This window comes from Halichoerus grypus, chromosome 4 (genome assembly GCF_964656455.1).
Source record: "Halichoerus grypus chromosome 4, mHalGry1.hap1.1, whole genome shotgun sequence".
Classification (NCBI taxonomy): Eukaryota; Metazoa; Chordata; class Mammalia; order Carnivora; family Phocidae; genus Halichoerus; species Halichoerus grypus.
Window position 1 is genome coordinate 70,501,818 of NC_135715.1, and position 25,386 is coordinate 70,527,203.

Here is a 25,386-nt window from a genome sequence, read left to right on the forward strand (position 1 = left end):
TTATTGAAATAGGGAATTAGAGATACTTTTTTTGCTGAATATTAGCCATGTATCTCTGCCCAGCCCATGGAAAAAAGCATCTTTCTTTACCGCTGTCAAGTTTGCTTGTCAATTCTTAAATTCTTGAGTGAAATACATATTTCTTATGGGCTAACATTAGAGGGAAGACCTACAACAATAAGGCAAAGGGAAATATGAAAACTTGGGTGTAGACTTGGTCAGATGCACCATGTCGCAAAGTATTTCGGGGACCTCATTGTTTTTACAACACTAAATTTATTCATGTATTATTTCTGTGGACAAATTTACAGGGTAAAGAACTGAAAATGCCTGAAGACAGCTTAAGGATCTGGGAACTTTCTTTGCAAAGACAATCAAGAATCTGGACATTGGCAAACTACCCAGCCTTTTCTTATTCCAATTCGTGCCACAAAAGGTCGCCTTTCAGGGGACCAGGACCCCTGGCCAGGTTTCCCTGGCGTTGGTGTAGATGTGTGGGCCTTTCTATCTCTAGAGACCAAGAGAAGCAAGTGCTTGGCCAAAATGGATTCAAGCACCATCCAAGAATAGTGCTCATCCCATGTCATGGGGGTTCGAAAAATACTTTTTGTTCCCGTCAAGGGTCTCTTTATTTCCCTCCATTTATCTAGGTATAATGGCCTAAGGAAAGAAGGGCACTAGTCCAATTTATTGTAAATAAGAGTTTGAAATAAATACGAGAGCAGTTTTGAGGACATAAGGGTGGAAGAGACTAAATTTGAAGTTCAATTTTAGCGGATCATTTAAAAGGGTAGAAGAATATGTTGAAGAACATGTGTTCAGAAGCGTGGGGCCTGGGGACCCGGAGAATCTAAGTTTGTATTCTGATTTGGGCACACATCTAAGAAAGGTTAACCTCTCTCCCTTCTCTTAACGAGAGCTACACATGGTATTAGGAGCAGGACATGATGATTCTTCACTATGCTTATTTAATGGCAAGTAAATTTAGAAATATATTCTAGACAAATCTTTTTCCACTTACACATGCAGTGTTTTTTTTTGCTTTCACACTTTAAATTTTGACCCTCTTTCCACGACTACAATTACATCTTCTTGGTAGAAAAAGTCAGTCAATCAGGAATTAATTTTATAGCCTTCAGCAAGAGGTTTTGAAAGTGCCTGGAAATTAAAGTTACAGGGTTTGGAACTGTTAATGATTTTCTGAAGAGGGTCAAATCCACCACTTGCTAAGCCTGATCCCTTTAAGGTCCTCAAAAATGTAGTAAAACTCCTAGGTCATAAAAAGAAAGGAAAAAAAATTTTTTTCCCAATGTTTGTGTTTTTGAATATTGGCTGTGGTGAATATTAACACTGAACGTTCATGTTTAACCTTCTGTCTAATTATTTGAATTCAGGTCCTCTTCTTAGGCTATCGTGTGTGTGTGTGTGTGTGTGTGTGTGTGTGTGTGTGTGTGTGTGTGTATGTTAGGTGTGTGGAGGATGCCATAAGGTATCTTTAAGTTTCTATAATTGCAAAAGTTGTTAGCTGCCTTGAATCACGGTGAGCCAATGGATGCTTTTTAAGCACTGTTTATTCATGACTAATTCTTGATTTCCTACTTTGCATATTCTAAACCTGAAACTTTTTGTAGTTTATCTCCATAGCAATTCTGATCCATTTCTTCATGATGTTGCCATAACTCTCTTAGCATCTAAATTAGAAAATAAAACTAATGCTGGTAGTAGTTTGTTTTTGTTTTCTTTAGAATGATAGTTTCCAGTTGTATTTTTATTATTTCAGGCTTGTCAGTAGTAGGATATAATTACATCCATTTTGGACACCATTTAATGTATTAAACATCAAGTTTGTAGACCACCTGGTGGATTTGGTGGGGTCCAAAGGTTACACAACAATTCTGTAACTTTTGAAAGACTTTGGCAACATTTTTTTTCCTTCAATTGTAAATCATTATTTTGTGAGGAAATCTAATTAGAAAAAAAATTGTTTCTTCTAAGTGCAGGCCCCTCCATTGAGCCAATAAAGAATTTGTTTGAAAATAATTCCCAGCTTTTAGAACTACTAAGAGTATAAAATTTTTCCCCTTTAATTAGTATCTTAGATTTTTTTTTTAACCAATGCCAAATGCAATGTGAGCTCAAGTTTTTTAGTTCAGTTCTAAACTTAGAACCCGTGATTTTCAAGTGGGTTCTAAATTTGGCAAAATGTCTTCTCCCTGCCATAGTAGCTGGTGTTTTCCCATTCTTAAGGGTTCATACATCTTATTTCTAAGCAAGCAAGTACTGTTTTTCTTCACTTTTTAATAATTTTTTTCCCATTTCCCTTTTAGGGAATACCAAATGTGATGCAACCTTTTTTAGACTGTAAAATAAAGTAGATACGGCAGCTTTTTGAAAGAGAAGGGAGAGTGGTAAGGGGGGGGTGGGTAGTCATTTAGCTCCTTCCTTTCAACGAAAAGATAAATACCGTATGTCTTAGATACCGAGTTATATGAAGTTTATGTATATGTTGGTCGAAATCACCAAGTCAGAATTCAATTCAGATACTTCTCTTTCCTGCAAATTTCCGCATACAAATGAGTCCCAGCCCCTTCCTGAGAAAAACGTGGGAAAGAGCGTCGCGTTCGGTCGCCACTTCAAGAAGTGTGTCCTATGAAGCCGTCTCCTGCCGTCTGCTCTGTGCTAAATACTTAATCCCACTCCTTGCAGAAAAGGACACCAGGCAAGGTGTTCAAGGCAGAACTCTCTGGCTGCAGAACGCAGGCCCCAGCCACTGCCCAGTCAAGGTTGTCAGTGCAGAGATGTTGTTGACAGTTGAAGACAGCCACTTCCTCATTCTGCAAGGTGTCCGAGGGAAGGACGCCAGGTCCCGTCCCCAAAACAGGCTCGCACACATCCCCCACTCACCTGCACCTATCTCTGCCCTTCCAGCTCCAGGCTGGGCTCTCCCACTCTCATAGCCCTCATATCCCTTTTTCCTCCCATTACAGCCATCTTTTCATGAAAATAAAATGAGCCAGAGGAGAGAAGACCAGCATGAAGAAGAAGGTGCAACCGGGCTCCGCTTCCCTCCAGGACCAGACTTGGGGATTTGGTCCCTCAGCTGCACACCTCTGCGGCAGCGTGTGTCTGTCTGAGCAGCTTCCTCTTCTCCCCATGACCATGTTGTTGAGGCATCTGCACCCGCCCCCCCAGCACAGAATGCGAAGCTCCAGCATGCTCGGGGAGTGTCTCCCAGCACCTCCCCGGAGCTCTTGGCAAATGGCATCCCGTTCACTCAGGTCTCTCCAGCCCAGGCTCACTGCTCTGCTACTCTTCTCTTTAGGCCTTATCTAGCAGGTGGAGGCCTCCAACAGGAGAGCGGCCTTGACTGTCTCGTCCAACAGGTTCCTCTGCTTTATTCTCTCTTGCTTCTGCAGTGCCAAGAGGGGAGGACTGGAATACTTAAGATATTTCCCACTCCTGGTCTCCCTGGGTACTAAGCATTCTGACTACCAGACTCCGGGCAGAGGCAGCAGGAGAATTTTCTGGGATGGATGACCCTCCCATCCTCCATCCACTGCCCCGGGCAGCTGTCTCCCCTCCCCACCCTGCAAGTGTGGGTAGAATTCCATTGACCTCAACATTCCTAGAGTGGCTGCAGTTGGCTTGGACATCCAACCTTGAAGGGAATGCAGCCCAGTGAGCCAGCCTATGATCTGCCCCAGTAGACAGTGCAGATCACTGGAGTCCAGGGAATAGTCCTGAGGAAGGAACTCAGATCGGTTTTTAGATCCGCAGGTCATCCAGGCTAGTCTCCTACCTCCGACAGTGACATAAAGGGCTATTCTGAGAGAAAACATTGTTGCTCTCCCCCATGCCAGCCTCAACACACAACATTCTGGCTTTCCTTCATGATATATTGTTTACCTGGCCTTTCCTCCAACTTTTCTATTTTGGATCTCAGTCATCTGTCAGTGTTTTTATATTGAATAATCGAAAGGAAAGAGCATTAATCAGGCGAGGGGTGAGAAGCCTTGGATTTAATCTGTAGTTCTGTCAGAGGTGATATATGCCCACCACCACTGCCCCAGCCCCCCCAAGGCCTGGTTCCGAGTTCCCTGGGCCTACTTCCTTCATCTAGAATGTGATTGGGGGGGTGGGGGGAGCAGGTGCATTTGGTTATAACCATGTTCTAAAATTCCATGAACCTTCTTTAAACTGCTACTTAATAGTATAGTAAATGGACAATAGTATTTAAAACACTACCCTAAGATAGTATTTTCCCCACAATTATCCCTAAATTACTTTGGTCACACTTTGAGGAGCAATGCGATTTCTAGTCTTCCAGGTTCGCTCGCTTGGTTCAGTCTCTTCGTGACTGAATTAACCTCCTCCTGTTCCCTCTTTTTCTTCAGCTTTACTGACTGCAGATCTGTTGTCTTTTTTTTTCCTCTTTGTAAATCTACTCGTATTTAGAAAGTCTCAGAACACTCGATTGTCTTTGTTGCCCATCTCTAGAGACACCCCAGCTCTGAAGAAAGCAGTTTGTACCAAAGGCCAGGTTAATGGTGTTTTCCATTTGTTTCTTCCTGGTACTCCAGTCTGGTGGCATTGTGATGGCAGCCTTTTGGGGCTACCCACAGTGTCTCCCAAGATACCTTTCCTGTATTATAAATAGGAGCTCACAGTCCATCATCTTCTAAGTACATCTGAAATCTTTTTGCCCAAATACTTTACTCTTTGCCGCATGAATACCTGTCTTCCACTTTTTGCCCATTTCCAGAGCTTTAGGAGATCTTTTGGTTGTTCATCCCCTTGGCCCTTCATCACCTTGAAGAAGAATCATCTACAGAATTGAAGACTGCCCTGTGTATTGCCACTTGCATGCCATTTTCTTAAATGCTGGGGGGAAAAAAATCAAAACATTAAACTCTCGGGGCACCTGGGTTGCTCAGTTGGTTAAGCCTCAGACTTTTGATTTCGGCTCAGGTCATGATCATGGTCAGGATCCGTGTTCAGTGCAGAGTCTGCTTGTCCCTCTCCCTCCCCCTCTGCTACTCCCCTCATGCTCTCCCTCTCTCAAATAAATAAATAAAATCTTAAAAAAAAAAAAAGATTCGGGGCACCTGGGTGGCTCAGTCGGTCAATGCCTGCCTTCGACTCGAGCCATGATTCCAGCCAGGGTCCTGGGATCCAGCTCCTCACTGAGCCCTGCATCTGGCTCCCAGCTCAGCAGGAAGTCTGCTTCTCTGTCTCCCTCTGCCCCTCCCTGCCTGTGCTCTCTCTGTCTCTCTCTCAAATAAATAAAATCTTAAAAAAAAAAAAAGATTCTGTCCCTCTGCCTCTGCCCCTCCCCCCTCTAAAAAAAATAAAAAAAATAAACTCTCATACTCATCTAGATCCCTGGGAGAGGTAGCAGTTGGTGGGGGATGGTGAGTGAGGAAGAGGTGAAGATCCTTCTTGAAGGATGGGAAAAGAGCCTTTCATTAGACTCACATCTCTTTGTTACTTTCTCCACTTTGTTATATGTAAGCACTTATTCATGACTCAAGTGGCTCCTATAGGCCAGGCTCTAGGCTAAATGCTGAGAAAAATGGTGAATAAAGCATGCCCTGCCCTAGAAGGACTTACAGACTGGAAGTATGGGCAGTTGCAGGCCTGGGTGAGAGCATGTCAAAATAGGAAGGGGCTCAGAGTACAGTAGGAGCTTTGCCCGGAGTGCCACACCCAGGGTTGGGCTCAGATCAGGGTGGTCAAAGGAGGTTTCTGGGAGCAGTGACATCGAAGCTGAAAGACCAGCAGGAGTTACACAGGTGGAGGATTATCCTAACTGACGAACTTGCAAGTGGCTGAGGAAGCATATGCGTCCCAGCACCTCCCAATGGTTCAAGATGGTGGGAGCATGGAGTGTGGGGCTGGAGAGAGAAGCAGGTGCTGACCATGAAAAGCCTAGGATGCTCTGCTAAGGAGTTTGAACATTCTGCAGACAATGGGAAGTCCTGGAGGGATTTTTTAAGTAGGGAAATCTTGTGATCATATTATCATGTTTACCTGGAGTTTTCTAAAGCCAAGGCCCAAGGACATTAGATAGTTAGAAACTGGGGCGCCTGGGTGGCTCAGTCGGTTAAGTGTCTGCCTTTGGCTCAGGTCATGATCCCGGGGGTCCTGGGACGGGGCTCTGCCTAGGGCTCTCTGCTCAGCGGGGAGTCTGCTTTTCCCTCTGCTTCTGTCCCTCCCCCCACTCATGCCCTCTCTCTCTCAAATGGATAAATAAAATCTTTTAAAAAAATAGTTTGAAATTGTTAGAGTAGACTAAGCAAGAGCCAATGGCGTCAGCTAGGAGGGTGGCCTTTGAAATGGGAGGAAGTGGGTAGATCAGAGGCATAAATAAAAGAGGCAGGATCCACAGGACTTGATGGTTTGTTGATTGTTGGGAGTTAGGGAAAGGGAGGAATCAGTGATGAAATGAGTGGGCTTGGGGACCAGGGCAACTGAGCTGGACAGCACCATGAGAGGGTGTTCCTGGGGAGCGCAGAGGTGAGCGAAGTCCCGACTCTCATGGTTACCCTAAAGCATTACCGAGTTTCTAAGACATGGCGGACCCACAAGGATGAGGGATGATTCTAAGAATGAAGTGGGTTTTCTGTACCTACTTGGACCACTTACCTTGGGGCCCAGCATGCTGGGCGCTACACCCCCCACCGCCCCGCTAGATTCTCTGACCCATCCTCTGTTCCATTATGATTCCTCCTCAATAACTGGTAAAGAACATGGGTTTCCTCGTGTCCCACAGAAACCCTAGGAAGAGGCAATGCTGTTCCACTTTTGCTATAGCAGTCATGTTGCTACCTTTGGAATGTCTCTCTTTGTGATGGTTGGATTTTAGTGCCAAAGCAGAGATTATAAGGAGACATCCATACAGGGTGTCATGACTTTGGAGCCAGAGAGACCAAGTGGGTAAGCCCTCAGCAACCCTAATTCCCTACTCTGTAAAACAAGGAAAGTAGCCCCAACTCCAAGGACTTGCTTCAAGAGTTATCATGAAATCAAGCATGCGTGGTGCCCAGCAGATGGTAAATGCCTGATAAATCTTAGTTTCTGCCTCCACAACCCCCATCCATGGGCACTTACTCTCCAAACAGCACGGCCTTCTCACTCTGATCAAGGAAGCTCCATGCTGCTCTTCGCTTTACCATCCTGCTCATAACTGGTTTGCTGTTGTCGTTGCTTTTCATTTCTTAGACAATGGAGAGGAAGAGGGAGAAGAGAAAACAGGGGAAGGGATCCAAATCCAATACAGCAACTTTTCTAAGTGAGTGGAAGTTTTGCCTGAAAGAGTTCCTTCAAGTGCCTGACATCAGTTAATCTGTGACTGGTGACAATCATGTGTGTCTATGGTAGCACACTCAAGACAGGATACTTGAATGGAGCCGGAATGTTCCGGCTAATGGGTAAGAGGGTAGCTTCTTTTCCTTCATAGGCTGACTCTGTCCCACCACTCTTTGCAGCTCTGATGTGATTGGCATCTCACTTTAGAAAAATGCAGGTCTTCTGCCTTGAGTCTGCTCCAAATGTTTCAGCTTTTGGAGATATGGATGTAAATTCTTTCTTATTGCTCTTCCTGGATGTAGATAGCATCTACCCCTGGCATTTATGGCTCACAAACTCCCTCAGGACACCTTTCTTAGATGTTGGGGAACACTTTCTTAGATTTAGGGATCATTTTTGAGTGGAGCACTGGCTTTGGCCCTGGTTTCCCCATCTACAGCCTTCCCTTACCCCTTCTTGGCATTCTTTTCTTCTGTTGTTCTAGCAGGTCCTCTTCTAATCTCATTTGTATTATTTCGCTCCATTTAAAAAAAAAAAAAACCTTTGAGAAAGATACGAAGTGCACTTTCAGCCACTGAAGATTTTAAGAGCTACATAAAATGTTCTTTGCATCTTCTGTCATTAATAAACATATAGCTTATCCCTTGCCACCATATACTGCTTATGGTTTCTACCTGCCAGAAGTCGACATTTGTGTAGGTAAGGTAAGAAAACACAAAAGGAAAAAGATTGAAGAGACTAATATTCTACCTCTTTTAAAAGAGAGGCTGGAAACCAGAGAGGTAGCCTCTCCAAAATCTATTCTTCTGCGTGGGATGAGATTATTAATTTCCTTATTTACTATTTTTCCCTGAAGTGTTGAAATAAGTGCCTTTTGATGCCTAGGCTTGAGAAAAGCTTGTTTCCCAAAGCCACTTGGCAAGTATAATCCCAGGAACTAGGTGCTTCAAGCACCCTGTTTGTGAAGCAGCAGCTATTGTTGGGAGAGAAGCAGGGGGCGGGTGGGGGTGGAGTAGAGAAGGCTGGAGCGGGGGGGTGGGGGGGTAGGGGGGGTGGAGGGAGAGGGAGGGATGGGGGGAGCCGGGAGGGATGGGGAGAGTGACAGTACGGGGAGTGCAGCACTGGGTGGGAGTGACCAAAATCCCAGAGAGTTGGTCCTTATAGAGACCTCGCAGGTGGGGCTTACTCTGCGTCCCTCTTCCTACCACCACTAGCATCAGCTGGGGAATCCGCTACTCCTGTTACATCTGGAGTATTTCCAGGTGAATCTAAACTGGTTTTTTGTTGTTGTTGTTGTTGTTCCAAATGTAAAACCTAGATTAAATTCCTTGAATTCGGCGAGCACACACTTGGTGTCAAAGTAGGTTTTCTACACAAGAACAATGATAACACTTTAGGGGAGTTTATGAACCTTTGTTATATCTGGCACTGTGGGAAAAAATGTGTTTTAACCTCAGAAAGCCTCTTTGTTGCCACACAAACGCAACCATTTCGAAACCTGGTGTTACGGTTTTGACTTTAAAGATTTTTAATAAACTACGTGAATCAAAATATGAATAGATTTACGAGCTTACGAACTATAACAACGTCTCACACGGTAAAAAGCGGAAAAGAAAATCTGTTAAAACAGCGGTTCATAAAAACATTGCCCCAAATGATCAAGATAGGGGCCAACCTAAACAATTGAATTTGAAGCTGCCCATATCAACGGATTTGACCAACAAAAATGACCACATGACAATACATTTTGCTGCATGTCCCTAAAGTCAACATACTAGAATGTAATTTAATCTATGAAGGGAAGGGAATTCTAGGTATCATTTCTTAAAATTGAGTATCAACAACGTGATAGGTGTGGACAGAAAGCCAAACCACACCTTTATGTTCAGCTGACATTGGGTGCCTGTGATGAACAAAGTGCTGGAGAAACAGACGAAGAGAGCATAATATGGAATATATTTATATAGGTTACAAAACATATGATCATATATTGTTCTATGCACAACAATGTAGAACCATTGGAAAGGCAGAACTCAAAAATGAAAGAAAGCTCCACCAAGTTGAGATTTACAAAAGGTTGGGAAGGTTTTAAAGGACAGGTTGGATTGTAGCAGTAGAGGTGGGGGAAGGACACTACCAGCAAAAGAAACAACCAGAAGCTCGAAGGTAGGAGAGTACAAGGTCCAGGTGGATTGGAAAATAGGCGAGCAGTAGAAGGGGAAGCAGAGAGAAATGTGCCTTAATAGGGAGGGCCCTGAAGGCCAGGTGAGGATTGTGGAGTTAATTTGGACGAAAACGTTGTAATTAAGTGGAAAGTTTTTAAGCAGTGGAGTTTTATGCATTGGGAAAATACTAATAATACCAGTTTTTAAAATGATCTATAAAATAAACAGCCAACATCTGTTGATCATCTACAGTGTTTTAAGCAATTTACATACTAGGCTCAGCTCTTTCTGTATATGAGCTCATTTAAACTCACAACTCCCCTCAAAGGGGAGTATTATCCATTTCATAGGAGCAGTTGAGGCTCAGAGAGGTTGATTCACTTGGTCCAAGGTGACGCAGCTAGTTAGTGCCAGGGCCAGGATTTTAAAATACAGGGTCTGGTTCCAAACTCTCCTCTCTGAACCACAAAATAGCTAATGCCAGAACTAGAGTTGGGGCCAATACAAATAAAAAAAAAAAAAGAAATGATTCAAAGTATTGTGACATAGATGTTATAGAATTTAATGTGAGGAAAGAGCTAGAAGGGGGGAATCTCAGACTCCTAGAAATGGAGCCAGTGTGGGAAGTCAGAGTGAGTGGGGAAATTGGAAAGAGGCATGCTCTAGCAAGGAGGCAGGTGAACTTGAGAAACTGGTGAGTGGTGGGGTCCAGGAGAGAGCCTAAGGCTGAAAGGGAAGTTTAGGGTCATTTATGTAGAGATGGAGGTTAAGACTCAATGTGCGGTCGCCTAGGTCGCTAAGAGAGCAGAGAAGCAAAAAGCCGACTGGGAACTGAATTATGGGGAAAGAAGGAATATCCACTAAAGAAGACACATCAGTAGAGACAAGAGGTAAAATCTGTTTCAAGTAGATGCTGATTCTTTCCTTTCCAACACTTACCTAATTCTGATTTGTGTTATCGGGATGGTCACTTGCGGATAACAATGGAGATGCCTTTACTTCAGGCCTATGATAAATGTGCATGACTTACGTATATATGGTACAGCATACTATATATATATATAGTATATTTCCTTATAGGGAAGAGTTTCTAGAGTAATGAGGTCTGAATTTTTCAAAATGATCGAATCTTTGAGTCCTTTATTAGCAAATTTCCTCTTTTAACAAACTGGGGCTTTTATTTCTAATTACAGAAGATATATAAATTGATTGTAGAAAACTGGGGAAATACTGAAGGGTGTAAGGAGAAAACAAAGATAACCTTTCACCAGAAATAAACACTATTACCATTTTTTAGTATATCCTTCCATTCTTTTTTGGATTTACATATACACTTTTTTCCAAACCAGGGATCCTTCGTAAGATATTATGAATATTTCTCCATGGCATTGAATTTAGTATTCATAACAACTGGATAGTGGCACCATGGTTATCTGTCATAAGGGTGGACCAGAATTTATTTCACCAAACCCCTGTCATTGGGTATGTAGGTTGTTTCCACATTGTAGATAATGCTGCAGTTAATATTGTTAGACCTTTGCGCTTTTTACTTCTTTCTGATTGTTTTCTAAATATTTCCTAGAAGTGAAATCACTGGTCAAATACCATGAATGTTTCCAAATCAGTTCCATTTCTGAGTGTGGGATCAATTTGCTGGTAGTACTGATGTTAGAATATGCTAAATCGGGTTATCTCCTTCCTACTTCCTTATTCCCATTCTTGCAAGGCAAAAGAAAACCTTAGAACAAAGATCAACAGCAACCTTTCAGAAAAAGCATACATGTATTTTTGTCGTTGATTTTTTTTTTTTTAATTAACATCTTCATGAGCAACAGGTATGGGTCAGCAATCACCTGCTATTTAGCCCCACAAGCCACTCTGGGCACTCAGTGGTTTTTAAACAAAAAGGCCTGGTACCTGGCTGGGGAGATGAGACCATCTTTCCAACCAGTCCAGCTCCTGATTGGCAGAGGGACTCCTGTGCTTCTGGCCTCTGACTTTCACTAGAGGCAAATGCAAGGTGGGGAATCTCACCCAGGTGAGGATGATATTTATCAGGGCTGCTAGGATGGCTCTTCTAGGCCTTGGTGATGTGCAGGGATCTTCTTTGCATTTCCCAGAGGCCTCTGGCCTGAGCACTAATTTTTGTCTTGGGTCTCCCTGGCAGAGCAAAGTACTCCCCTTTCCTGTCTCCAGAGTCTTTCTCTGGGCTTGGGACAGTCCCACAGTCTTGGCGCCAAACTCGTTTGCTGCACTGGGGGGGCTCTGGCTGCAGGTCGTGGATGCTGGGCATGGCTCCCGATCTGCCCCTCTCTTCAGTCCTGTTCAGTCAGCCCGCAGTACCTGCACTTGGCATCTAGAGTGGCTGGTACCCTGGATGGGAAACGGGGCTCATTTACTATAGGTCTAATGCAGTGTTTTACAAACTGTGGGGCCCATTGGTGGGCCGGGAAGTAAATTTAGGATTTTAGGAAAAAAGGCAGTCTCTACCACAGTAGTGGTAGGTATTGTCTCATGAAACCTTTTCTCAGATGTTGTATATACAAACTGTATTGGTCCTATCCAAAAACCTTGAAAGCCAAGGCTGTAAACCCAAGTCAGGATTCCCATGAGGTTATGAGGTATACTTAGGTGGGAAAATGTGATCTTTTTAAAAATTTTATTAGCTAAGCTAATAACTGGAAGGTCATGGGGCTTAATGGAGAAAACTTTAGCTTTGGGGTCAGAACTGGGTCAATATTGTCGCTTTCTCACTTAGCTGTGTGACCTTAGGCAACTTAAGGGATCTCTCTGAGCCTCCTTGTCATTATTTATAAAAAACCAATAAGCATCTTGACCTGTAGGATCACTGTGGAGGATTAAATGAAATGATCTATGTATAGTGCTCAGCACATAGGAGACATGTGATAAATAAAGCTTATTTTTCTAGTCTTTCGTCTGGGCTATGAGACCTCATCCTCTGCAGCGCAGTCAGACTCCTCATTCCTCAGCAAGGGTACATGCTACCTATGACATCACCAAAAATGGTTCTGTTTCTCACCCAAGGGACCCCTCTGCTTCAGTTTCCTGCTCTCTGTGTTCCCTGTCGTGATAGTAAGTGTTTCTATGAAAGGAATCTCTGATCAAGAAAATTTCCGAATCACAGCTCATAGCCATAAAATAATAAGGACCCAACTCGGGACTTGCAAGCTCAAGTATCTAGCCCTGTAGATGCTCCAGGCAGGTAGCATGAGTGGGTGAGAAGTCAAGTAGAAAGCTTAGGCAGTGGTGTTGGGATTGTGGCCCAACTATAGGACAAACACCCCCTTTGAGGAAGGCAGCCATGATTCATGCTGCAAGATTGTCACCCTATCGAAGTGTGGATACAAGCTTATCAGATCTCTGATTTTTCAAAAGAAGCCAAATATCTGGATTTCTTTAATGTGGAAAAAATCCAACTTTTAAAAACACTGTGTTGGCCGAATGAGAAACATCGGTGCATCAGATAAGGCCAGAGGCCTGCCAGTTTGCACTCCGACCTAACTTTTATGGTTCAGCTGGCTTATTGCAGTCACCCCGGGCTCTCAAGAAAAACCTCCCAAGGTACCCCTGGGAAGTGCTCTTAACATTATTTTGTAGCAAAAATACACTGTAAGCACATAATCTGTTAACTCCAATAATAGATGAAATTTCCACCTACTGAAGACGAAAGCCACCATTTTCACAAGGTGTTCAATAACGGGGGCAGCAGCAGGAAAGGACTGGACAAAATTAGCTAGTAGGTAGTGTTCTGTCATCCCCTTCTCTGTTTGTTAGTTAACCAAAACCACTCCTAAAACACTTGTTCCTTTTTTAAAAAAATAGCTTTCTTGAGCTATAACTCACAATTCAGTGATTTTTGGTATATTCACAGGGTTATGCAACCATTACTATAATGTGATTTCAGAACATTTTTGTCCCCATAACCATTAGCAGTCACTCCCCTTCCCTTCACCTCCCAACTCCTGGCTACCACTAAACTACTTTCTATCTTTATAAATTTCTGCATTCTGGACGTTTCCTGTGAATGGAGTCATACAATATGTGGCCTTTTGTCACTGGCTTTTTTCACTTAGCCTCATGTTTCCAAGTTTCATCCATGTTGTAGCAAGAATCAGTCCTTCCTTCCCCTCTGTCGCCGATAATACCCAGCCGTATAGATTGCCACATTTCATTTATCCCCTCATCAGTTGAGGGGCATTTGGGTTGTTTCCACTTTTTGACTATTACAAATAAGGCTGCTATGAACATTCATGTGCGAGTTTTTGTGTGGACATGTTTTTGTTTCTCTTGGATACATACCTAGGAGTGGGAATTGCGGGGTCATGTGGTAATTCTATGTTTAACCTTTGGAAGGACTGTCAGACTGATTTCCGAAGCAGCTGCCCCATTTTACACGCTCACAGCCGTGTATGACGTTTCCAGTTTCCCCACATCCTCACCCACACTTGCTGTCGTCCCTCTTTTTGCTTGTAGCCATCTTTGGTAGGTGTGCTAAAACATTTATTCTTAAGGTTTATAGCACTTTCAATACAGCAGCTGAATTTGGTCTGTTGATGTGGTTCTTGAGATCAAGACCTCTAATAGTGATATTTTTTGAATTTAGATCATCGTTTTATATAAAGTTTTACTAATAAATTTTCCCCTCCCCAGGTATACCATTATTTTACTAGGCAGAGGACAGGCATCTTATTAAGAAAAGGTATGGTATCTCTTCCTTATTCACCAGTGAAATATTCCAATTCTAGAGATATTATTGGTATACATCAGCTTCGGGACTGTTTTCTCTGCCTCGGCCCTCAGTGCAGCCCCCAGCTGAAGCCACTGTTTGCCCATCTGCAAGCCACATTCAGACAAAACTCAGACTGGGGGCATAAGTACTTAAGCACTCCGGACCAGGTTCCCCTTCTCCGCACACTGACAAATGTAACACCACCTCTCTGCCCTCCACCTGTGGTCTTGCTTTGTGCCTATCCTGTACCACCCTTTCAAGTTAGATAAGGTATCACTAGTCCTAAGTAAGAGTTGGGGAAACGGAGCACAGACCTTAGGGGCTATCCAGAAGTCCCTGTGTGGGGGATTGGGAGGCTTGGAACTCAGTGTCCCAGGTTGTAGTCCAGACTTCACAAACCTGTCTTTTCTTTTCCTAAATTCCTCTCTCCTTCATTTTCAGCACACTTGGGGAAAAGAAAAAAAAAAAAAAGGTTTTAAGTATGTGTGATCCGTAGTATGGTTGACCTCATCAGACAATTTGGTTTAGTGTTTCTGCTCCTTTTCAGAACCTGGCCCTTTTTGAGAAGGAGAGACAAGAGAATGCACATAGCTTGACTTTAGGACTCATTGCATTGGGGAGGAATCAGTATCCTTCAGCCAAAGACTTAACAGCCCCGTCTGCATTTTATATTTTTTTACATTAGTGTTAAGTTTCAAAGGCCTGTTAGAAGCAACCTTTGGGTAGACATTCTTGCAGTTTTCTGTGATAAATTCTTATTTGTCTTGCCGTAGTTCACTGTATCCAACAAGGAATAACCTTGGCCTAGTTGGAAACTGCTAAATGCTAAAAATGTATGTGTTTGTCTAAATTCGAGATCCCCTCCAGCCCCTCAACCCCATCTTCCCCTTTTTAAGTTATAGGAGTGAGATGCAATTGGCATCTATCCTCAACTTAGTATCCTAACATTTACTTACTACTTATTATTCTATTTTCCTGCCTTCTGATTTAGAGAGACCCAAATGCTTATCTCCAAAGATGGAAGAGGAAGATTAAAACAATAATTTGCAGTAAGTACTCTTTCAGCTGTTAATTCATTTATTCAACAGCCTTTATTTAGTGCTTGCTAGATACCAGGCACCCTGCTGGGTGCTTGGGATACAAAGATAAGCTAGGGTCGCTGCCTTTAAGGGATGCAGTGCCATAGGACAAGCAGACACATAACTGGATAAGTACACTTGTGAGCATGGTAATTAATGTACAGAATATTATGGGATCACAGAAGAGAAGCATTTCACCTATCCTAGAGGAGATCGAGGCAGGCTTCAGGATGGGTGTAAACTATATTAATGAAAATCTGTAATTCAGTTAGCTAAATCAGGTAGGGAGAGAATGTTCAGGCTTTTTGAATTAGTTATCTTTGTAATTTAGAATAAAATACCCAATAACTCTAAAGTAAAATATATGCCAATTTCTGGCCAACGACTCATGTTGAAGAAGGAAGGGGTCTAACATCATGAATAAGTGAACATCAAGGTTGCAGAACTAGAGCTAGAAGTTTGTTGTAAGGTTTATTTAAAAGTTTCCTTCCTTTTTATGCTTTTCCCTGCCTAAATCACAGAAAAACAAATATGAGAAATGCTGTGCCTATAAATGGAGCTTTTTATTTTCTTCTCTCCAACATGGCCTCTGTTATACTTGGGAATATATAAAGGCATGGATGAAAATTAGTGTTGTTTGAGTCTAGGATTTAAAAAAAAAAACTTAATTAGATTTGCAACCACTGCCCTCATATAAAATTAAAATAATCAAGAAAAACTCGAGTTTAATTGCACTTGATGTTTTCTTTTTTTTTTTTTAAGATTTTATTTATTCATTTGAGACACAGAGATAGAGAGAGAGAAAGCATGAGCAGGGAGAGAGGCAGAGGGAGAGGGAGAAGCAGGCTCCTCGCTGAGCCAGGAGCCCGATGTGGGGCTTGATCCCAGGACCCTGGGATCATGACCTGAGCCGAAGGCAGACCCTTAACGATCTGAGCTACCCAGGTGCCCCACACTTGATGTTTTCTAAGTCATGGGTTTGAAGGGATCAGCATGACATAATTTGAAACCTTTGAAAAAAAAGTTTAATCTTTACAACAACCCTGTGATCACTCCCATTTTATAGCTGAGAGACTTGAAGCACAAGGTGGTTAAAAAACCTAAGATTATACAGCTAAGTAGCAGAGCTGGGATTTGAACTCAGGTCTATTTAAATCTAGTGCCTATTACTCACCATACCATTCTGCTTAAATAGAAACCTGTGTGGGTCCATTGCTTTCCCATGGTTCTGTGACCGTGAACTTAGCCTGGTAGGAGTAAGCTGTTATAGAAAACTGGTAAAAGTGTGTGGTTGGGACAGTGCAAATCCAACACTGCTCCTGAAAAATACTGATGGTGCTGTCTTCAAATAATAGTCAAATTTCGATATCGTGGATGCCATTTAAAATGCCAAAAATTTTTACGAATATTTTGCGATATAGGCACTGAGGCTGTAAAGCAGAATTGAAGTAAATGTCTAGATTTGAATAGAGCGCAAAATTTGATTCATAGAGAAAGTAGACAAGAGTAAATATGTGTGAAAATAACAATATAAAAGTTACCTTTAGATGTTTACTTTTTAAATACTGCATGTACATTATACTAGTTTATATATTCTTTAATATTATACTCATTTTCACATGCAGGTGTCATGTACTATCCATTCAACGAGGCTATAATCCCTGAGGCCAGTCATGTATTTTTTTAAAAAAGGAGTAAGCATTAAAACCATTGGTCAGGAAAGGTTATCTAAGCCTATTCTCAAACAGCTTAATAAATGGGAGCAAATACATTTGGTTATGGATGCTTTGAGTGGATATAAGAAATGAAATTAACATAATAAAATGATTTATTTTAACTTTGATCTATTACATTGGGAGGAATTGGCTGGTGGATTTAGAAGTGTATAAACACACCATTAGAGAGTGAAAAAGGGGAAGTCTGTTATAACTGAATAGGGGTGTGGTCTGCTTAGGCTAAGGAGGAATAGATAATAGTTTCATAAAAGACTGATAGAGCTATAGTCTTCAGAACTGGCCATTATAGCTAGTACCTTTTCTTTTCAGACATAATAAGTATGTCTATTAATACCGGCCAGCTTGGTGAGTTAGAGAAACCACAGCCTGTGGATTTGGGCATATGCACTCTCTGCCTGCATCTAATCCTCCGGGTAACAATATACCTACAACTGCTGTAATCCTAGAGCAGTTACATGGATGCAGTAAGTGGTGTGATGGGAGGGAAAGATAGCATCACAAGGATTCGTTTGATTATAACAGTAATCCACACCCAGTCAAATAAAATAGCCAAACAGTTAAAAATGTGGTCTCTAATGAATTTGCTAATTCTAGCAGGCCCTCACAAACATTTCCTGCTAGAGTACCCCATATCGAGACGAAGTAGCTGTGCTTTAATTACATGGAATAATTATTTGATTTCCAGGAAGTTAAGACAGTGCTTTGTATTTAAATAAAAAGTTCTAGACATGCTGTGAAACTCGATCAAACCAAGAAAAAGAGTGAAACTGAATGCCTGTACACTGAGTCAAGATTTCAGCTGCTCAGCAAGCTTGACGTTACAGCTTATGAGCCCAGAAAAGGGGTATTTTAAAACCGGCTGACTGGATCATGTCACTTTGTTATAGGGAAAGCCCTGCCTTTCCAGAGATCTAAAGTGTAACGCAACCATATGCTGTTGAGGGGCTCGAATCTTGGCCGCCTTCGCCCCTCCGCACTAGCCGACACCCCAATTTTCAGGGGACGTGATCTCATACTGTCGCCCTCACTTTTGAAGGTCTGTTAAAATTCTGGGGCCTCTTATCTCAGTGACTTTGGAAGTGAGTTTGGGGTAAGAAGGGGGGGGGAGGCCTGTGAGTGTCTCTTTTGCCTGAGGAGCTGGAGACACTTGTGGAAAAGTCAGGCCCTTTTCGCTCCGGCGGCCGCTCCGGTGTGGGGCTGGCTTGGGTTAGACACATGCACACATACACCATAGAGCTCTGCTTTCCCGTAGCAGCTGCTGCCTCTGCCTCTGCCTCTCCCGCCTCAGCCTCTTTGCCCGGCATACACACACATTCAGATTTGCGCGCTGTTTCAATCCTTGATGACGTGTCCCCGGAGACAGCCAATAGCAAACGGGCTCTGGTCAGGACAATGGGAGGTATCGGGCCAATGAGCGAGCCCCGTGAGTTGGCGGTAGCCAATAGGAGCCGCGCTGGCTGGAGAGTAATGTTACAGAGCGGAGAGAGTGAGGAGGCTGCGTCTGGCTCCCGCTCTCACAGCCATTGCAGTACATTGAGCTCCATAGAGACAGCGCCGGGGCAAGTGAGAGCCAGACGGGCACTGGGCGACTCTGTGCCTCGCTGAGGGTGAGTCTGGGGCAGCGCCGCGGCGGGGAGAGCGCCTCCGGCAGCTCTCCACCCCGCGCGGTGGCCGGATCCCCGCGGCCGGGAGCCGGCGGGTCAGGATCCACACAAAGGCAAATGAGGGGGGACCGTGGGGGGAACTGCGCACGGAGCGAGCCTCTTCTCGGGCGCCGGGAGCCCTGCCCCGCGCCGGAACCCCGGCCCACAGGCTGCCTGAGGCGCTGCGAACCCCGAGCCCCGCGAGTTTCCACCCCCGGCGGCGTCCGCGCTGACTGGCGCAAAAAAAATTTTTTTTAATTAAAAAAAATTTTTTAACGTGTTTTCGGCCCCCGGGCCGAGTGTTCGGGCTGCCGGCGTGCGCGGGGGGCGGCGGGCGGCGGGGCCGGCGGCGGGAGGGCAGGCGGGCGGGCGGGCAGGCGGGCAGGCGGCGGCGCTTCCACGGGCTGCATTGGCCGCCGCAGAGAGCCGGGCGCCGGCGGCGAGCGAGCGCGGGCGGGCGGGCGGGCGCTGCGGGCGAGGCGGCGCGGTGGGCCGGGGGCGGCGGCGCGGGGCCGGGCCCGCCGGCCTGTGCCCGGGCGCGGCGGCGGCGGCGGCGGCGGCGGCTCGGCGGCGGGGGGAGCGGCGCCGCTGCGCTCGCTGGAACATGGCTGACTCGGCCCGGCGCTGCTGGCTGGAGAGAAAACAAGGCGGGCGGGAGCGGGCGGGGGAGCTGGGCGCAGCAGTTCCGAGGCAACTTTTTTTTTCCTCTCTTCCCAGCCCCGCGTTCTCCGTGCGGGGGCGGCCGGGGCGCGCGGTCCCGCGCGGAGGGGGACGGGGAGCGGCGGGCCGGTGGGCGCCTCCCGGGGCGGCCCCCTCCCCCGCGGGTCGGGAGGGGGAGGGTCCGGGTCCGCGCGCCCCCCGCCCCTCCCCCCCGGCTGTAATGGCCGAGTGTGTGCGCCAGAGCGCGGCGCGCACCCCGCCCGCCTGCGCTCACACTCACACACACACTCACTCACACACACACACACACACACACAAAGGGAAGGAGCCATATTCTCGCTCGCGCTCGCCCTCGCGGCGGCGGCGGCGGCGGCGGCGCAGGCGGGGAAGACGCGCAGCGGCCATTCCGTGCGCGCCGGCCCCGGCGGCCGCGGGCGGAGCCAGCCCCCATTTCGAGCGGGGCTTCTCCCTCCGCCGAGCTGACAAAATGGGGGAGGCCTGCGGGGCCTGCGCCGGCGGGCGGGCGGACGGGCGCACGTGGCGGCCCCGGCGCGGGCGGGCCGGGGCCTGGAGGCCGGGCCGCGGCCCCGTGTTTCCTCGGCTGCCCCGCCGCCACCGAAGTTCTGGGGGTGGGGGCCGAGTGGCGGGAAGGTGTGCGGAGCCCGCCTCGCGCGGCGCCCCGACTTTCACAGATTAAAAAAAAAAAATACTCCCCTGGTTGGGGGGGGCAGGCAGAGCAACCAGCAGGAGTGGCTTTTGTCCCTCATCCTTGTTTACTCGAAGAAACTTCAGACCGGACGTGTTTAGTCAGAACTGAAATACATCTCGGGGCCAAACCGATAGGAAACGAGGCTGCCTCGCGGTGGCAGCCGTACAAATACCACCGCCACCCCCCAGCCTGGGTCCGAGCGCTGGAGCTTTCTACTCCTCCCTCCTCCCAGCAAAGTTTTGTGCAGAGAGAGTATTTTTAAAGTCCTCATTGGGAAAACTTCAGGTAGACGGTGATTTAGGCCCATAATTTGGAAAAAGTCTACTCACTTGGGCTCTTACCTATTTATTCCTTAGGTGGTGCAGATCCACCAATCGGCAGCATTAGTTTTGTGGTCTTTGGTTTTGTTGATTAAAAATGGTTTTGTACATTTAAAAAGTTTTTAAATGAGGTATTCGTTCAGAGCAGATACAGGCAGATGAGTAACGAATACTGTATGAGGATACCATCGTGTCTGTACTTTTTTGAGCTCACTGAAGGACCGTTTGGGGTTTTCTTTTTTTGTTTTTTGGGTTTTTTTTGCTTGGCATAGCCTCTTCTAGGAATTGGCTATCCCTGCCATTTTCTTGTTTAATATTATAGGAGGTTAATGTCACTACCGTTAAATAACCCATACTGAGGTTTTCATTCACTCCCCATGAAGTTAAAGTGCTATAATTTCATTGCTAACATCAAACATTTACTTTATCTCTTTTTAGAAAATAATTAAACATGGGCAAAGGAGATCCTAAGAAGCCGAGAGGCAAAATGTCATCATATGCATTCTTTGTGCAAACTTGCCGAGAGGAGCATAAGAAGAAGCACCCAGATGCTTCAGTCAACTTCTCAGAGTTTTCTAAGAAGTGCTCAGAAAGGTGGAAGGTAAGGGGGCTTGAAACATAACTAAGGAGGTAATTTTTTAAAAGTTAAGTCCAAATTAAGATTTTAAAAAAGCCTAGGTGCCATTTGTATAACATGAGTGGTGATGTTAGAACAGGCTGCTGAGTAAACAGCAAAGGATACTTATTTTAGTCATTTTAATACTTTGAGGACAATTTATTAAAATTCATTATCGACTTAAGTTTACAAATAATTCTTTTGTAGACCATGTCTGCTAAAGAGAAAGGAAAATTTGAAGACATGGCAAAGGCGGACAAGGCCCGTTATGAAAGAGAAATGAAAACTTATATCCCCCCTAAAGGGGAAACAAAAAAGAAGTTCAAGGATCCCAATGCACCCAAGAGGCCTCCGTAAGTATCTTGCCTGTTTTTATTTTCAAGGAGGGTTTTGCAGTAGAATCAGATAGAAGTTTAGCAAGCTACCTTGTGGGTTTGGAGTGTATGATCAAAGTTTCTTAGCTGGTAAGTGGCTCACATTGGTATATTTGAATATTGTAAGTAAAATGCCTATTAAATGGGAGGCTTAACCAGAGCATTTGAATTAGACACTTGCCTCCTTCACTTAATATACCTCCTAAATGTAACTTTGAGAAATACCAACAATCTGAAATACTTAGAGTGATTTGCAGAATTGTTTTTTGACCTCTAGCATTTAGCAGTAATATATCTTCAACTAGTAGTACCATAAGTTAAATAGCTGTAAGTTAAGCTTTGGTTATGAAGGATATTTAGCATATAACATCTGTACCCTGTCCAGTACCTGGTAGAAATTAGAGGTGGCTTTTATATAACAGTACAATACACATTTGATAGTAAACTTAAAATCCTAAAATTAAATTTGTCTTTTTAGTTCGGCCTTTTTCTTGTTTTGTTCTGAGTATCGCCCAAAAATCAAAGGAGAACATCCCGGCCTATCCATTGGTGATGTTGCAAAGAAACTGGGAGAGATGTGGAATAACACTGCTGCAGATGACAAGCAGCCTTATGAAAAGAAGGCTGCTAAGCTGAAGGAAAAATATGAAAAGGTAAGAAGTATGGATTTGCTCAGTGTAATGATGAAAGGGTATGCCAGATGTTAGATTATACTTGGTACCTCATCTCAGTTTCCTATTTTCTTGTGGTTTTCTAAGAGTTTGGGGTGTAATGCAGTTTTTAGATTAACAGCTACATTCAGTGTGCCATTGGCTGGCTATAGTCTTAATTCTATTCCATCATTCAAAGAGTATAGAAGATCAAATAAATTAATTTTTTTTTAACTTGGGTGCAAGGCCATACACTTAAGCTGGTTTTGTTATTCTCTAATACCTCCAAATTTGTGAGAATTTTGGTAGTCACTTTGAGTCAAATGATTACTTACTTTAAATGATCAGACACACGTTATAAAAATAGTCTGGGCAAAGTAATAAAGACTATATCCTTCTTAAACGTACCCTGAAACATTTATGTTGACTCCTTAGATAACCAAAGAAAAAAATCCCAACTTCGTTAAAAAAAAGTTCTAAGTCTGTTGATCTGTGTAAGTTGATAAAGAAAAAGCTGTGGCTCCTATACTTTGAATTGGAATATTAAGTTGAATTGTAGCTTATTTAGGCATCTGGGAAAATGTTGGTTTCTAGATTTTTCTTAACCTAATTGCACGCTTACTGGCAAATTACCCCCTTTTTTTTTTTTTTTTAAGACTATTTTCTACTATGGATTAGGGTCTGGGATAAACCTGTAGAATGCTGTTTTGCATTCAGAAGGTGGCAGTGTCTACCCTTTAATCGAAGTCTCTACATTCTAGTTTTAATAAACTAAAGTTAGGATGTGGTACATAATTTGTACTTCAGTGAGGCATAACATTGCAAATATTAGACCATGTTATTCTGTAAGTTACGGATTATTAATTGCAGTTATCTCCTGGTGTTTTTATATGCATTCTTCAGTCATTTATGGAGTCGGGGTGAGTCTATAGATACGTGGTATTTTCGTGTAATTGGGATCTTGATGTTCTCATCAAGTTTTGGTCAAGTTCAGTGTTACTTCTTTTCTCCCTTTACTTAACTGTTTTGTCTTTCCTTCCACTTTCTCCTGCCGTTGTTTTGGAAGGATATTGCTGCATACCGAGCTAAAGGAAAGCCTGATGCGGCAAAAAAGGGAGTTGTCAAGGCTGAAAAGAGCAAGAAAAAGAAGGAAGAGGAGGAAGATGAGGAAGACGAAGAGGATGAGGAGGAGGAGGAAGATGAAGAAGATGAAGATGAAGAAGAAGATGATGATGATGAATAAGTTGGTTCTAGCGCAGTTTTTTTTTCTTGTCTATAAAGCATTTAACCCCCCTGTACACAACTCACTCCTTTTAAAGAAAAAAATTGAAATGTAAGGCTGTGTAAGATTTGTTTTTAAACTGTACAGTGTCTTTTTTTGTATAGTTAACACACTACCGAATGTGTCTTTAGATAGCCCTGTCCTGGTGGTATTTTCAATAGCCACTAACCTTGCCTGGTACAGTATGGGGGTTGTAAATTGGCATGGAAATTTAAAGCAGGTTCTTGTTGGTGCACAGCACAAATTAGTTATATATGGGGATGGTAGTTTTTCATCTTCAGTTGTCTCTGATGCAGCTTCTACGAAATAATTGTTGTTCTGTTAACTGAATACCACTCTGTAATTGCAAAAAAAAAAAAAAAGTTGCAGCTGTTTTGTTGACATTCTGAATGCTTCTAAGTAAATACAATTTTTTTTATTAGTATTGTTGTCCTTTTCATAGGTCTGAAATTTTTCTTCTTGAGGGGAAGCTAGTCTTTTGCTTTTGCCCATTTTGGATCACATGGATTATTACAGTGTTTATCTTTTCATATAGTTAGCTGATAAAAAGCTTTTGTCTGCACCCTGCATACTCATGATGAGGGTAATAAAAGTTGAATTGAGACAGTTCATCCATAACTGAAACTCAAATCTTGATCGATTGATATCAGATCACACATAGCCCAGTCACATTTATAAAGTGAAGAGTAACCAGTCTATTCACAGCATGGGATTAGTAGAATCAAACATTTTGAAAAGTCTGTCCTTGAAGGACTAAGAGAAAAGTATGTTCTAATCTTTACATGAGGACTCTACATTCTTTTAACTCCCATTACCATGTAATGGCAGTTATATTTGCAGTTCCCACATTAAAGAAGACCTGAGAATGTATCCCCAAAAGCGTGAGCTTAAAATACAAGACTGCCATATTAAATTTTTTGTTGACATTAGTCCCAGCAAAGGCTCTGGAAAAACGTGCTGGCTGTAAATGTCTTCTCCTGTTTATCTGAATATGGATTTCTTAGGAAACTTGACTTTCCATTAAAGGTATTTTTAATTAATTGGGCCAACTTCTAAAATGTATGCCACATTTAAAATCAGGTATATTTTCCTATATTATAGTTTGCTCCTTTATAAAAGTCAAATAGACCTAAGGGAAGAAGACACTTAAAACTTTGTATTTCAGTATGAGTTATCTGATTTGAATTTGATTTTTCTTTACAAAACCCTAACTCATTCATTAGAGTCATGTTTATCTACTTAGCAGTTTAGGGAACAATTTGGCAATTTTGTGGTTTTTTGAGATTATCGTTCTCTTAAAGTGCCAGTGTTTTAAAATAGCGTTCTTGTAATTTTACACGCTTTTGTGATGGAGTGCTGTTTTGTTATATAATTTTGACTTGGATTCTTTCCATTTGCATTTGTTTATGTAATTTCAGGAGGAATACTGAACATCTGAGTCCTGGATGATACTAATAAACTAATAATTGCAGAGGTTTTAAATATTAGTTAAATGGCTTTCACTTAAGATTTTAAGATTTTGTTATATACATACTTTAATCTTTCCAGTAGTAACTCTTAGCAGCACCATTTAAACAAGTATAAGGTCTGGCAAAGTTTTTCCCTTTAAAAATATTTATGTTTATAAATAGGTTCATGATCTGGTAAAAACAAGTTTTTGTCAGTGTTCTCAGGGGATGCTGTATATATAAAAGCAGAAAAATTAAGTTTACTTTCAGAATGTTGGGTTAAACAAGATAGTTTTTCAAAGCAAGGCACATGCAGTTAAAGTGATTATAAATCTAAATTTATCAGTTTTCTAAGTTAGATGGAGGACCTCAGAAAGGCTGTGATTATGAAAATTCATAAAAGTTTTTAGTCAACAGGAACAAGTTAGTATCCTTACATGGATGTTTCTGCTTATAGCTATAGCATGACAACTGTCAACATCTGTTGCTGGTAAGTGATCCAATTAAAAGTGAATTCTGCCTCAAGGAAACTCTTGTAACTTTAGTGGGTGTGTCATGACAACTACCAGTTTCTTAAGATGTCGAGAATGGGAACAAAAACTTTGTTAACTGGCTTCAGATCTTGACAGAAAAAAGACAAAAACTC

General features: G+C 43.3%; 1 protein-coding gene across 4 annotated transcripts in view; it reads left to right on the forward strand.

Annotated features, from left to right (window-relative positions):
* HMGB1 (high mobility group box 1) overlaps positions 1-24,774 on the forward strand; it is a 125,831-nt gene extending 101,057 nt beyond the window's left edge. Inside the window, exons 2-6 of one of the 4 annotated variants that reach the window (XM_036099668.2) lie at positions 15,215-15,272; positions 20,809-20,971; positions 21,194-21,339; positions 21,839-22,013; positions 23,077-24,774. In XM_036099668.2, the coding sequence (XP_035955561.1) occupies positions 20,822-20,971; positions 21,194-21,339; positions 21,839-22,013; positions 23,077-23,253 (648 nt within the window). In that variant the 5' untranslated portion in view covers positions 15,215-15,272; positions 20,809-20,821 and the 3' untranslated portion in view covers positions 23,254-24,774. Of the gene's footprint in view, positions 1-15,214; positions 15,273-18,488; positions 18,646-20,042; positions 20,336-20,808; positions 20,972-21,193; positions 21,340-21,838; positions 22,014-23,076 lie in introns of those variants that run through there. The other 3 variants (XM_036099667.2, XM_036099669.2, XM_078070505.1) reach the window with 3 other exon arrangements.
* The last annotated feature ends 612 nt before the right edge of the window (positions 24,775-25,386 follow it).